Source organism: Leuciscus leuciscus, assembly GCF_965113295.1.
Source record: "Leuciscus leuciscus genome assembly, chromosome: 7".
In the NCBI taxonomy this organism is placed as follows: Eukaryota; Metazoa; Chordata; class Actinopteri; order Cypriniformes; family Leuciscidae; genus Leuciscus; species Leuciscus leuciscus.
The window spans coordinates 32,307,473-32,323,059 of record NC_138731.1 but is presented as its reverse complement, the minus strand read 5'-3'; the positions used below and the strand labels follow the sequence as shown (position 1 = coordinate 32,323,059).

Here is a 15,587-nt window from a genome sequence, read left to right as displayed (position 1 = left end):
AAAAAAATTTTTGCACTGGAAAGAACATTCTAGAAGTCTAATTCTATTGAATAAGTTCGCACAAGGCTACAGAAAACTGTTGTGTTTATTTTTCTTCAAATGCAGTCTAAGCCGATGAGTTTTGAATGTTAGGCTATATGTTATTTGTTTAAGTAAAAAATAAAACGTATTATAAACTAAACAAATCCATGGTTCATTGTTGGCAAAATGATCATGATAGCCTTTATAGCCTAAATTTTCTTCCATGGGGGCATGCCCCCCCCCCCCCGTTCCTTATTTTTATTTCAGACAGTTGGCAACCCTATCTGTAAGACAAAGACTAAAAGTTAACAATATAAGTCTATCTCATCTGCTATTAACGATCTCAAGTATTGTGTTTCTGCCATAAATGCAAATAAGCCCACGTGTTTGAGTTTTACATCAGTTCTGGTCATTGCGTCCAAGCCTGAACGTGACAGTATCATGTAGCCTAGTGGAACAATGAACTACACACGGCAGGACATAGGCCTACAGAATTAAAAGGTGTAAAGTTGTTGTAAAACCTGCTGTTCACTCTTTTATTTTTTCTGGTTCAGAGTATTGAATGGCTACAGGATGTCCGGTAACGGTTAGAACATTATGTCTCACACCAGGGGGTACTTGTAGATTATTTATTGTGTAAATGTCATGTGGTTCTGTAAACAAAACAATATACAAAATATAAATAAACCTAATTGTACAAATCAAAGATCTATAAACAGTACTAGAATACTGGTAGGCTATAAGTATAATCAGCAAGGTTAAAGGGCATTAGAAAAATAAAGCAATATAATAATATACATATTCTCTATACGGACACGGGCACGCGGCAGCCATTGTAAGTGAAGAATGATGAATGAAAGTCAAGAATGAAAGAAAGTGAAAGAAAGAATGAAGAAGAATGGGTTTATTCTTTTATTCTTCATTTCACAAGAATGAAAGAAAGTGCATATGAAGTGTGCCATTTCGGACAGGGTCAAAAGCAGTTTATTCAGCGTAGTGAAGCATCTCTTCCATTGACATCCATAAAAAATAAAATTAAAAAAAGGCCCTTTGTCTCCTTCCTTGCATACAGCAGCATTAGACTGTCTTAAGGTTGCAGCCGGCTTGCCTTCCAAGGCCCTGTCCCAAATGGCGCACTTCATGCGGACTTTCGGTCTCGTGGACTTGAATTGCGCGTGCTCGCTGAGTCTACGAGTCCGTAGGCCGTCCCATTCAGCATTTTACCGCTCTGAAGTGTGCTCAGCAGCGCCCCCTTTGTACCCTTGAAGCGGTCTTCCACGAAGCCCGCATAGATGCAGGCTCCACGCACTTTAACTACCCAGGAATCCTTGCGAAAGGCCAATCAGACAACAGATGGGAGGAGATTTCACTCACGGATAATTGTTGACATGGCTGTGAAGAAAATATTACTGTTTTTATGACCTAAATGTACATTTTACCAGTTGTTACCTACAGTTTATTCAAACATTATGGTCATCGACCAGTGGTTGATGTCTCAAACATAATAATAGCGTGTTTAATAATACGATCGCATTATGATTCATTAAATAAATAGAACCGAATGGCAGGGCTTTACTGAGTCATATGTAAACATAGTATGAATATTGAAACCTGTAAATTGAAAAAAATATGTTTAAATTATGTTTTAAAATTGTAATCTTAGTTCAAATGGAACATTATGTATTATTATGTACAACTGTATACATCATTTAAATAAGCATGATTTATCTATTGTCTAATGCCCAGGTGATATGCATAATATCAAAATATAGAACTGTAAAATTAGGCTGTGTAGTGGACATGCAGATAAGACGTCGGAGCGCAAAAATGTGATTTCTCCTGTCCAACAACAACCAGACCGTTATTTCCGGCATGCCGATCGAGTCTGTCCCAAAAATACCTCTCAATGCGCCCTCGTGGACTCGCGCCAAGGGCCCTATAGGTCTGCACTACATGACGTCACCAAAGTGTGGACTCTGAGGAAGTCCACAAGTCCGGAGTGTGCCATTTGGGACAGGGCCCCAGTGGCTTTGATCAACAACAAAAAAGTGGTCACGCAGCCATTCTACCAACCTACACATAATACAACAACTCCCCCTAGTGGGCATTTAAGTGAACACATCACATAGCAGGTGATATTGGCACATTAAACTATGGTTGTTTGACCATCCATAAATATATTTTAGATGGTTACAATTGTATTTTGACTAGTCAGGATGATTATTAGAGATATCTGCAATTGTAAATGGACTAGTAAGAAATTGAATTTGAGATATCTCTATACTTTTTGACTGGTCTTCCTATTCAAGATATCTGCAACTGACATATCATAGGCATACACAATAGTAATTAGAGACATCCCTAATTTATTTTTACTCTTAGGGTGTACTCACTTTTGTTGCCAGCTATTTTGACAATAATGGCTGTATGTTGAGTTATTTTCAGAGGACAGTAAATACTGCTATACAAGCAGCACATTGACTACTCTAAAATATATCCAAGTTTCATTTCTATAGTATGGTCCCTTGAGAAGATATACTAAAACGTTTTCTGAAATGTGAGGGGTGTGTACTCACTTTTGTGAGATACTATAAGTAATGGGATATTTTATAAGACAGAAAACAAAAAAGAGCCCTGGATGAAGTCCAAATTTGCTTACAATCCATTGTCGGAAACAGACGTCTTTAGTGTTTGTCAATGATGAAGCTGCTGTGTGCAGCTTGCTTTAACCCCTTCCCTGATGATGACTTCATTTAATGCCATTCCACTAACCATATCCTCAAACCTTGCTATGCAATATACTTATATTTTTATAATTTGATTGTCCACAATGCACATGATTTGCTTTATCAATGCTTTTTATTAATTTGAGGAGTGTTACAGAGAAAATATTGAGAAGAGATTAAAGTTTGCAGAAAAAGTAAATGTTGTACAGTCAAAGTACATGCGGAGCAGGATGACTGCATATGATCTCACACGTCCGCAACACAAACATAGTTCTTTGAGGCTGAACAGGAATCATCGTTCCAGCAATATTTAGCTGTAGGGTGGAATAATGAAATAAGTTATTCTGATCATTATAGTGGTGTTAGAATCAAAATAAAATAAAATTTTCAACTTAAGGCACTTTGTGAAATCCAAACGAGTCATTTCATGTTACTGTATGATATGAAATTATAGTATTGTAAATTATATTAAAATTGAAAAAACAGTGCATTCTCACAGTTCCAGTTGATCTCCAAGCAGTTCTCGGAGTTGGGACCACGCCAATTGTTAGGTTCTGTAGAGCACCAGTTGGTAAAGTCAGCATTCACAGTTCCATCACTCCACAACCACTGTCCGTCCTAATGAGTGAAGAGAATGAATACAAAAAGTGCACTACTGTAGTCAGACTTAAGTAAGAAGCTAATTAAGTTTGGCTTTGAAGTCAAACCATCTTCATTAGAAACATTGCATTTACTGTTTCAAGCAGAAATTTAGTTTAGACAAACAAATGGCACACTTTAACTTACTTGTTCACCATCATGACCACCAATCCACGATACTGTGGACGGAGAAGGCAACAGACTCAGCAGGAAATCATTTTCCGGTTTGCTATGCACAGATGCAAGATTTGCACCAAGAGTTTGACAGTTTTTCTGAAGAGAAAGATTTTGTTTTGTCAATATAAAATCTAATCTTTTTAGCAGAAAGCAGAAGTGACTTTTTAATCTACATTTTAGTCATTTGCAAACAAAGTCTGCTCTGATTAATTATTTGCTCAGTGTCAGTTTTCTTTATTGCAGAAAAGAAAGTTTTACTTAAAAAAAAAAAAATCACCATTCCCACTTTATATGAAGTGTCTTTAACTAATATGTACAAACATTTAAATTAATCATTTGATTCAGTGCACTTATTGTGTACATACATGTTTTTGCATTGTACTTATATTTAAAAAAATTGCATCCAATAAATACAGCTGTAATTAATTTCTGTAATTAGATCTATGATTACACTGTTGATCCATCCCTTACACCTAAACCCACCCTTAAACCTAACCATACCATCAAACCTGTCCCTAACCTTAACCATTTCCCACCTCAATAGCAGCAAAAGTGTTTTACATCAACACATTAAGTACATTGTACCAAACTATTTATTTATTTTATTTAGATACAAAGTAGTTAAAGACACCTAATAGAAAAGTGTTGTCCAAATCACCTTGTTGTAACTAATACATTACCTCTGCTGTGATCCAGGGAACCGACTGAGGGAAGTACTTGTAGCACCGGAGTCCAAAATTTGTCCATCCATAGGGGCATTTTTCAACTAAATTAACTGTGCATCCAGTACATAAATGTTATAGGGCTTTTGTAATACTCACAGCAAAGAATGTTTTTATTTTGTATTATTTTAGCTTATTTTATGTTTGTGTGATTATGTGCCGTACTTTGACACTGTAAATCCCTCATTAATCATGCAAATATTAGTAAATGGAATGTTGTGAATTTCTAAAATGCTCTATTAACTATAAGGGTTTTACAATTAAATGTTTAAGTTTGTGAAGGTTACCTTCTGCATTTCCCATGGAGAAGATAATGAAAAGAAGAATTAGACTTCTCAGCATTGCCATCTTGAACCTGATATGAACCTAAAATGAATAAGCAGGAAAGGTTAAATGTCTGTACTCATATGCTGAACACTGTGAATTCTCAATGCATTTTAAAGACAAAGAACAAAGATACTTTAAAAATGTTATTCAGGTTTCTGTTTCAAAAACTCACCTTGATTTTCAGATAGTTGAATCTTAGAGGAGGTTTTTGTGAAGTTCCAAAAAGAGCCCTGCTTTTATACTTTACTTAATGTCACTTAATGTGTACTTAAAGTCACGAGAATGAAACAGGATGTGATTGTTTGGTATGTACACTTTTGTTCACATGAAATAAATTCCAAATATTGGAGAATGAGATACGATAAGCCTGTAGAAATTTAAATGTGAATAAAATAAATATTTATTTTTAAGTATTTTAAATATTTATAGTAGTTAAATAAGTGTTCATAAGGGATATTTCCCACATTCAATTTTTAATATGGTATAAATTACAAATTATAGTTACTTTCTTTTGTATAAGCTTTAAAGAAATATCCAATACTTTTTTGTGTGAATGGAGCCTGTTTAAGAATTCCTAATGTGTGTTTCTAAGTCATTCTATGAAATCATTCTATTCTGTCTTAATTATCACGTTAGCTCCTTGGTGTGCCAGTGTATTTAAGTGTAGTGTGGTTGTGTGGTTATTCTCCTGGTCATTGTTTTGATTCTTGGATTAAAGATTTATTTTGAGTATTTCCTTCGTCGTGCACTTCATTACAGCCACGACCGTGACACATTATGAAAATATTGAACATCAAACTAATCAAGCACAATGGAATACAGCAACAGAAGTTAATCAGGCCGAGATGTACTGAGCACAACAGCAGCACACTTGTTTGTGGCCATGGTTAGGGCTACAGTAGGCTACTTTGTCACTGGAACTATATTTAACCTGGCCAATATATGGATGACATACTAAATCTGCCATGTTTTCATTATCATGTTGTGTTGCTTCACTGCCATTCACAAATCCTCTCCAGTATGCACTCTTCAGAATCTTGCCAGAAATAGTAGTTCATGCAGTACTTTTTGCCTACTCTTTTATGAGAACTGTACGGTGGCCGAGAGAGCTCAACCCGCTGCAACTGAAGAAAACACATGCACATAGAAAAACACCCGCAAATTAAGAAATTAAGATTCATCAGTTTTAACACATGTGTGCTCCAAATACTCACAACACAACCAAATACAGAAAAGTGCTGCAATAGACAGACCATAACGGAAATGTTTCCAGAGGACCCCAGTCAGTGACGAACCCGGCTGGGACGTGCTTACAGCTCAATGTCTACTTTATTTATTTATTTGTGCAAAACATACGGAGATGACATGTTTATGACATACAACTTTTTATACAATATCTAAAGTTTATTAACAATATGTTCAATGTAATCAGAATACAAATAAGAAAAGAACAATGAGCTGAATAAAAAAAAAAAAAAAAAAAAAGATAGAGGAAGAAAAACATGAGGGAAAGATATTAATCTATACATCAGTTACACTGTACAAATTTTGTCATGTGAAGTTTAAATAAGTTTCATAAGAAATGTTAGGTAACGCAGGGTCCAAAGATGAGACAGCAAGATTTAAAGTTGAGACACTCACACAGATAAATACATAAATATAAATAAAATGTATAATTAATTGCAACAGTTATGTTAACAGCAATGCTGCGTTGTCACGGGAACAACCCAGGTGAAAATAATGAGGAAATTATGTTGTCTTTCATTGCTCCCTTCATCAAGTGCATTCCAAACGGCTACATAATGGCACACAAGTGCCCTGCTCACTCCAAAGTCCCCACTTCAAGGGCTCTGCCCTTCTTAGGGAGTAGAAGGACATAGGGATGTTCACGAGCAATAGGGATGCTCACGAGCAATAGGGATGTCCCAGCTGGGTTTGTCACTTATTGTGGTCCTCTGGAAACATTTCCGTTGTGTTGTGAACTTTTGCAGCACGTTTCTGTATTTGGTTGTGTTGTGAGTATTTGGAGCACACATGTGTTGTGAAACTGATGAAGATGTTTTCTTAATTTGCGGGTGTTTTTCTGTTTGCATGTGTTTTCTTCAGTTGCAGCATGTTGAGCTCTCTCGGCCTCCAGTCCGTAGTACTGTGAATTCAGACATACTTTTTTTGTCACATACTATTTTCCTTCCATATGGAAATATGCAATTTCGGATGCAGCCTATGTTCCCTTGATAGAAATTCTGAAGTGTGAAGCAATTACTTAAGCCAATACATACCTTCATGTTCCCATTGTCTCTTGTCTCATATTGTTCCCTGTTACCGCTGTTCGTGAGTTTCATCTTCAGTTTAGTTATCGTTTTGTTCACATTCTGAATTTATTTCAATAAAGCTGCACTTGGGTTCTTCTCACTTCAACTTGCCTCAGTGGATCTCTTACAATATGTAACAATCAAAGTATTTAGCATAATGTACTTTTAAATAACATAAACAAATAATATCAGAAAGATGTCTGTGCTGCTGTTGTTCATAAGTGAATTTGTACAACGAGGACATTGCCATTTCACTGGAAATAGAGCCATCAGTGTCCCAGAGTGTAGTGAGTCAGTGTCAATACTAGAATTTATGACCTAGGGAGCTGAATGGGACCCATGTTGCTCAGTGATCATTCTTCGTATGAAAATATTTTCTTTGCACATAGATTGTGATTTCTGCGACTTAGAACACAATTCAAAGCAGGAATTACAACCCGATTCCAAAAGGGTTGGGACACTGTACAAATTGTGAGTAAAAAAAGGAATGGAATAATTTACAAATCTCATAAACTTATATTTTATTCACAATAGAATATAGATAACATATCAAATGTTGAAAGTGAGACATTTTGAAATGTCATCCCAAATATTGGCTCATTTTGGATTTCATGAGAGCTACACATTCCAAAAAAGTTGGGACAGGTAGCAATAAGAGGCCGGAAAAGTTAAATGTACATATAAGGAACAGCTGGAGGACCAATTTGCAACTTATTAGGTCAATTGGCAACATGATAAGAGCCTCTCAGAGTGGCAGTGTCTCTCAGAAGTCAAGATGGGCAGAGGATCACCAATTCCCCCAATGCTACGGCGAAAAATAGTGGAGCAATATCAGAAAGGAGTTTCTCAGAGAAAAATTGCAAAGAGTTTGAAGTTATCATCATCTACAGTGCATAATATCATCCAAAGATTCAGAGAATCTGGAACAATCTCTGTGCGTAAGGGTCAAGGCCGGAAAACCATACTGGATGCCCGTGATCTTCGGGCCCTTAGACGGCACTGCATCACATACAGGAATGCTACTGTAATGGAAATCACAACATGGGCTCAGGAATACTTCCAGAAAACATTGTCGGTGAACACAATCCACCGTGCCATTCGCCGTTGCCGGCTAAAACTGGATCCAGAAGCGCAGGCGTTTTCTCTGGGCCAAGGCTCATTTAAAATGGACTGTGGCAAAGTGGAAAACTGTTCTGTGGTCAGACGAATCAAAATTTGAAGTTCTTTTTGGAAAACTGGGACGCCATGTCATCCGGACTAAAGAGGACAAGGACAACCCAAGTTGTTATCAGCGCTCAGTTCAGAAGCCTGCATCTCTGATGGTATGGGGTTGCATGAGTGCGTGTGGCATGGGCAACTTACACATCTGGAAAGGCACCATCAATGCTGAAAGGTAAATCCAAGTTCTAGAACATATGTATGGAGGTATTTTTGGTGCAAAACTACTGAACGCCTGTGACAGTGGAATTTGTAGTTGTAGAGAATAGCCACACATGTGTATCAGTAAATTTGAAGTCACAGAGAGAAATGTTTTAAGAGTTGCAAACTTGTAGACTTTTTTTATCTTCCACAAACACAACACAACAGTCACACCTTCTCAAATTCTTCATTGCAGGTGCACAAATCCTATTCTACAAATCACAAATTAAGAAACTCATACGCTCACATTTTTGCTACAGTTGCTGCAGTGAATATGGTGCAAAACGCATTTACACACCCGCATCAAGAAATGTGAAGTCACGGAGAAATTTTGCTCATCTGCAAATCAGTATGTGAATTCATCCAATGAGAGTTGCACACTTGTAGAATATTTTCTCACAAATGTCTTGTATATTTTTCTAGCACAAACACAAGTACATAACCACAGCTGCTTGAATCTGCTGCGACCAATCTCAAACACTGTTTTTCGCTTTCAAGTGACAAGTTTCGCCCGCTCTCCCTTTTGCACCAAGTGCACCGTGAAATGTGGGGCAAAAGTGAGTTGTGCAACTGTAGAGGCAGTGGGCGGAGCCTACATGAATATTCATGAGTTTCCCGGGCATGCGCGTGGAATTGCTCATTCTAGTTCACGCTCCTCGTTTCTCAGCAGGTTTAATGGATTATTTCAAAAAAGGTAAATATAGTTTCAGCGCAAACTTAAACTACAATTGTGTATCGTTTTGTTAAATTCATAATCTTTTTATTAATTCGTCACTGACTGAATGATTGCTGGCATTCACTTCGTGTAGGCCTATATACAGTAGCTACAGCAAACTTCAACTCGCCGTATAAATTGCACCTTGCGAAGCTTTAAAACTGTGGCTTTTACTAATTATTATCATTTGTTGATTGCAATAAATTAAATAAACCTTCACAAATGTATCTGTGGGCTAACACTTTTTAAAATATATATAATATATCCTGGTGTGATTGTTCTTAAATTCTTGTTCGTTTAAATAAGCCAAATCATTTAAGACCAAACTCAAGCATGAATGTGTTGCTTTAATACATACGTACAATTTGGATTAAACAAAATTGTATGGACAAAAGTGGATAAATTACATTTGATACAACTAGGTTACTGTAAATGAGAAACAAAAAACACTTAACATTATTTTGTTAACATTAACATGTACCGTAGTACAGTAAGATTGAGCTTAAATACACAACTGAACGACTTTCCACTTCCTTAAGGTGGAAAAAACATTGTTTAAAGATAGAACGTATATGCTAATGCTTACACATGGTACAATCCCCTTTCCACATTAAGAAACTATTTCTCAGTGTATATTAGTGGTATACAAATGCTACATTTGCATCAGTCGAAACATTCATTATGACCGCCGCTAGCGTAGCTAGCCGGTCATATAGGGATTGTCAAAGTTTTTTTTTTTTTTTTTTTTTTGTCACCTTACTGAATTTTTCGTCAACGATACCAGGGACACCGAAGCACCGGGGAACATGAAATTTGGTGGGCATGTAGCCCCACTAGACTTCTAAGGAAAAATTTCGTTTGGTCCCGGGGGGCCACTCCCCCCCCGCGCTGGGCCCCCCCAAACCCCCAAAAATGCAGTTTTTCCTAAATAACTACCTGAACCGTGGCACCGAGGATGAAGAAATTTTTATGGTATGTTGGTCTACTAGACTTTTAAGGAAAAATTTCGTTTGGTCCCTAGGGGCCACTTCCCCCCCCGCGCTGGGGCCCCCTTAAATTTTTCGTCAACGATACCAGGGACACCGAAACACCGGGGAACATGAAATTTGGTGGGCATGTAGCCCCACTAGACTTCTAAGGAAAAATTTCGTTTGGTCCCCGGGGGCCACTCCACCCCCGCGCTGGGCCCCCCCAAACCCAAAAAAATGCAGTTTTTCCTAAATAACTACCTGAACCGTGGCACCGAGGATGAAGAAATTTTTGTGGTATGTTGGTCTACTAGACTTTTACGGAAAAATTTAATTTGGTCCCCGGGGGCCACTTCCCCCCCCCCTGCGCTGGGGCCCCCCTAAATTTTTCGTCAACCATACCAGGGACACCGAAACACCGGGGAACATAAAATTTGGTGGGCATGTAGCCCCACTAGACTTCTAAGGAAAAATTTCGTTTGGTCCCCGGGGGCCACTCCCCCCCCGCGCTGGGCCCCCCCAAACCCAAAAAAATGCCGTTTTTCCTAAATAACTACCTGAACCGTGGCACCGAGGATGAAGAAATTTTTATGGTATGTTGGTCTACTAGACTTTTACGGAAAAATTTCGTTTGGTCCCCGGGGGCCACTTCCCCCCCCGCGCTGGGGCCCCCTTAAATTTTTCGTCAACGATACCAGGGACACCGAAACACCGGGGAACATGAAATTTGGTGGGCATGTAGCCCCACTAGACTTCTACGGAAAAATTTCGTTTGGTCCCCGGGGGCCACTCCCCCCCCCCCCCCCCGCGCTGGGCCCCCCCAAACCCAAAAAAATGCAGTTTTTCCTAAATAACTACCTGAACCGTGGCACCGAGGATGAAGAAATTTTTATGGCACATCAATCTAGCCCATAATCACTCATTTGTGATTTGCGCCCCTCCCATAAAAAATGAAAATGCAATATTATTCTGCTTTAATCGCCCCTATCTTCAGTGGAGATGTTCAGAACTGCACCATATTTCATGTGTATGATTAACTTGACAACCTCTGGGGGTATCCTCTGCTAAGTTTTGTAGAATTTCATCCATGGGGGGGTATAAAATAAATTCATTTATGTGCACATTTAGTGACTGTACACTCATCGGCCTGTAGATGGTGCTGTTGAGCGAAGGGTTGCTGGTTTAGGATGATACTGTCACACACACACATGCAGGAATACAAACAAACGCAAGCATGCACACACACTGACATCCACACGCACAGACACACACCCATACACACACATACAAATCCACATGCACAGACACACACACACACAAACACACACGCGCACACATGTACGCACACATACATACACGCACAGACACACACACACACACACACACACACACACACACACACACACACAGACACACACATACACACACACACACACACACACACACACACACACACACACACACACACACACACACAGACAGACATGCACATACTATTACTTTTTTTAGGTATATACATAAACACGCAATACAGCCAAATTACTCCACGTCATTTATTTTTGTGGAAAGCCAGTGCAGGCCTGAGCGGCGGTCATATTTTGTAACGCGATGCGGTACATCTAGTTTTCTTGCAAAGAGCAAACCAAGTGTACACATCTGAAGTATCATCATCACTGGAACTCTCTGCTAAGTGAACATTGCATTTTACTCGTACCTTTAAGCAGAATACATAATCCTCCCAGCTACCCTCCTTGTGTCTAAAATATGTTCCTTAAACATGTGTGTGTCCATGCAATCTATAGTCTAACTAGTATAGTTTTTCTGGGTGAATGAAAATACATACATTCAGTTTTCTTTACATTGATGGTCAGATGGTTCTCTTTCAACCAATCATGTAAGAGGTGAAGATCAGATGATAGTTGGGAATTTATGACATTAGGATTTGCATCAGAGAGAAAAATCACAGTATCATCAGCGTACAGTAAGCATTTTGAGTGTTGACACACTCGAGGGAAATCATTGATGTATAAAAGAAAAAGTATAAGGGTCCAAGAATGCTGCCTTGTGGAACACCCATGTCACAAACTAAAGGTCAAATAAGAAGAGAGCATTTAGATGGAGACAGTTCAAATGAGTGAAGTTTGTTTAGCAAGATCTGGTGGTTCACTGTGTCGAAGGCTTTACGGAAATCAACAAAAATAGCTCCAGTAATGTGACCTTTGTTAAGAGCGTCACGTAATTTTTCAGTGAAAAGTAATAACGCCGACATGGTTGATCTCTTATCACGAAAACCGTGTTGACAGTCACTGAGCCAGTTATTAGTTTCAAGGTAAAACCTTAGCTGGTTATGCAAGACTTTTTCCAGCAACTTAGACATTGCTGGAAGTATTGCAATAGGTCTGTAATTTGAAACTGTCATGATTCTGCCCTCGTGTCCTTGATTTTCTCTAGTCTTGAGGCAGGATCATGACAGACCCGTGTTTTGTGTGCAAGCACATGGCCTTTTGTTTGGGCCATGTGCTTGTGTTGTCTCGTTACTTAACCCCACCCCCTTGTTATCCTCGTTTTGTCATTATTGCTTTACCTGTGCCACCTGTTATGTTATCATTAGTCTCCCTATTTAATAGGGATTTAATAATCCTTCGGATGAGACGTTAAACCGAGGTCCTGACTCTCTGTGGTCATTAAAAATCCCAGGATGTCCTTCGAAAAAGAGTAGGGGTGTAACCCCGGCATCCTGGCCAAATTTGCCCCTTGGCCTCTGTCCATCATGGCCTCCTAATCATCCCCATATACTGATTGGCTTCATCACTGTCTCCTCTCCACCAGTAAGCTGGTGTGTGGTGGGCGTTCTGGCGCAATATGGTTGCCGTCGCATCATTCAAGTGGATGCTGCACATTGGTGGTGGTTGAGGAGATTCCCCCATCTATGTAAAGCGCTTTGAGGTCTCAGAAAAAGCGCTATATAAATGTAACTAAGGGCGTTTTTCCACTGGGTTCGTTTGCTGCGGTCCGAACCCGAGTGCGCTCGTTCCCGGCGCCCCCCGCAGCGTTGGTCTGGTTTCACACTCAATTAGTTGTATCGAACCCAGGTGCGTTTGCAGTGATCTTACGTCATCGCAAACGCACACGGAAAATGCATGGATAATACAACTCGACTGAGCATAGCTGTAATTTGTCTGTTTTTTTTGGTGCTATTATGCACAACATAGTGAGAGACATCACCTCTTCAGTGTCCCACAACGTTCCCCTGCCACTCATGGTTGTCGTGTGTGAGGAAACAATGATATCGACAGTGATACGCATGCGCGGGATACTATACTTCCTGAACAAGCGCGCACCCGAGTCCGTGTTGCTTGCACATTAACGCGAACCGCGCCATGGTTCGGGAGCAACCGAGCTCAGACCACCTCCTCCAGGTAGTCTCGGGTTCGGTACTCTAGTGCGCACCCGGGTCCGATGACAGCGTTCACATTAGCGATTTTTCATGCGAACCGTGCCCCGGTCCGCACTAAACTGCCAGTGTGAAAGCGCCCTAATTATTATTATTATTATTATTAATCCCTTTGTTTTTGCTGTCCTGTGTTGGTTCATTATCTTGAGCAATCTGGATAAGACCATATTAAGCAACCGATCTCGAATCTTCCTTTCATAGGCAAGATCATTGAAAAAGTTGTCTTCAACCAGCTGAACAAATTCTTATGCTCGAATGGATACTTTGACAATTTTCAATCTGGTTTCCGACCGCATCACAGCACAGAGACAGCGCTCATAAAGATAATAAACGATATTCGCTTAAATACTGATTCAGGCAAATGATCAGTGCTGGTACTACTCGACCTCAGTGCTGCATTTGACACTGTCGATCATAACATACTTCTTGACAGGCTGGAAAACTGGGTGGGGCTTTCTGGGATAGTCCTAAAATGGTTCAGGTCATACTTAGATGGGAGAGGTTATTATGTTAGTATAGGAGACCATAAGTCTGAGTGGACATCCATGACATGTGGAGTCCCTCAAGGCTCAATTCTTGCGCCACTCCTGTTCAACCTGTATATGCTCCCAATGAGCCAAATAATGAGAAAGAACCAAATTGCTTACCACAGCTATGCCAACGACACACAGCTGTACTTAGCCCTTTCGCCTAACGATTACAGCCCCATTGACTCCCTGTGCCAATGCATTGATGAAATCAACAGTTGGATGTGCCAAAACTTTCTTCAGTTGAACAAAGACAAAACTGAAGTCATTACGTTTGGAAACAAAGATGAAGTTCTCAAGGTGAACGCATACCTTCACTCTAGGGGTCAAACAACTAAAAATCAAGTCAGGAATCTTGGTGTGACACTAGAGTCAGACCTTAGTTTCAGTAGTCATGTCAAAGCAATAACTAAATCAGCATACTATCATCTCAAAAATATTGCAAGAATTAGATGCTTTGTTTCCAGACAAAACTTAGAGAAACTTGTGCATGCTTTCATCACCAGCAGGGTGGATTATTGTAATGGACTGGCCTTCCCAAAAAGACCATAAGACGGTTGCAGCACATACAGAACGCTGCCGCTAGGATTCTGAGCAGAACCAGGAAATATGAACATATCACACCAGTCCTCAGGTCTTTACACTGGCTCCCAGTTAGATTTAGGATTGATTTTAAAGTATTATTACTGGTATATAAATCATTCAATGGCCTAGGACCTCAATACATTGCAGATATGCTCACTGAATATAAACCCAACAGATCACTCAGATCATTAGGATCATATCAGCTAGAAATACCAAGGGTTCACTCTAAGCATGGTGAGTCTGCTTTTAGCTATTATGCTGGAACCAGCTTCCAGAAGAGATCAGATGTGCTCCTACAGTAGTCACATTAAAATCCAAACTCAAAACACTTCTGTTTAGCTGTGCATTTACTGAATGAGCACTGTGCCGCTGTTCATCCGACTGTTTGTTTTGCTTTCAAAAGTAAGCTCAATGATCAAACTATAGGCAAGGTGACAGAGAGGGTTTTAATTATGGTCAGCAGGGCATTTAGCCCGTAACTGTAAATGCCCACTCAGAAGGTGTAAAAGAAAGTGATAATGTGAAAGTGACGTGTATTAATGTGGGTTTGAAAGTAGAACAGTATTTAAATGACGATATTAAAGTTTTCGTCTGAGAAAGAATGTGAACGTGCGAGTAAATGAGGGAGAAAAGAAAGTTAAAGGAAAGTTGATAGATGGAAGTCGTAAGAAGATTGAAGGTTAAAAGAAGGTTGAAAGATTTAAGTCTTAAGGGAATCCTTTTGAAGGAAAGATCTATAATAATATTCTTTTTTTATTTTTATAAGTACTGTATTTTATTTTATTTTTCTAAACTGTTTTAATTATTCTTATTTCTTTTTATTATTTTAATTTCTTCTATGTAAAGCACTTTGAATTGCCATTGTGTATGAAATGTGCTATATAAATAAACTTGCCTTGCCTTGCCTATCTTACCTTGTGAGTATCCTGGCAAGAGTATTGTCTAGAGAAAGTTCTGATTCTGTATTTGCTGTTGGTTTATCGTCTAGTTATCTG

At 39.2% G+C, this 15,587-nt stretch overlaps 1 protein-coding gene across 1 annotated transcript; it reads right to left on the bottom strand.

Annotated features, from left to right (window-relative positions):
* Positions 1-2,858: 2,858 nt before the first annotated feature.
* On the bottom strand, positions 2,859-4,841 carry LOC309503232 (ladderlectin-like). Its single transcript, XM_082175928.1, has 6 exons — positions 4,785-4,841; positions 4,573-4,651; positions 4,244-4,338; positions 3,534-3,659; positions 3,245-3,365; positions 2,859-3,061 (listed from the first exon to the last, which is right to left on the bottom strand). Exons 2-6 carry the CDS (start codon positions 4,631-4,633, stop codon positions 2,994-2,996), a joined length of 471 nt encoding a protein of 156 aa, XP_082032054.1. The 5' UTR covers positions 4,634-4,651; positions 4,785-4,841; the 3' UTR covers positions 2,859-2,993.
* Positions 4,842-15,587: the final 10,746 nt, after the last annotated feature.

Coding starts and splice junctions, on each gene's coding strand:
- LOC309503232 (XM_082175928.1), bottom strand. CDS start 4,633: ATGGCAATGCTGAGAAGTCTAATTCTTCTTTTCATTATCTTCTCCATG. Junction 3,660..4,243: donor TTCCCTGGATCACAGCAGAG/GTAATGTATTAG, acceptor CTTTCTCTTCAG/AAAAACTGTCAAACTCTTGG. Junction 3,062..3,244: donor CTTGGAGATCAACTGGAACT/GTGAGAATGCAC, acceptor TCCACCCTACAG/CTAAATATTGCTGGAACGAT.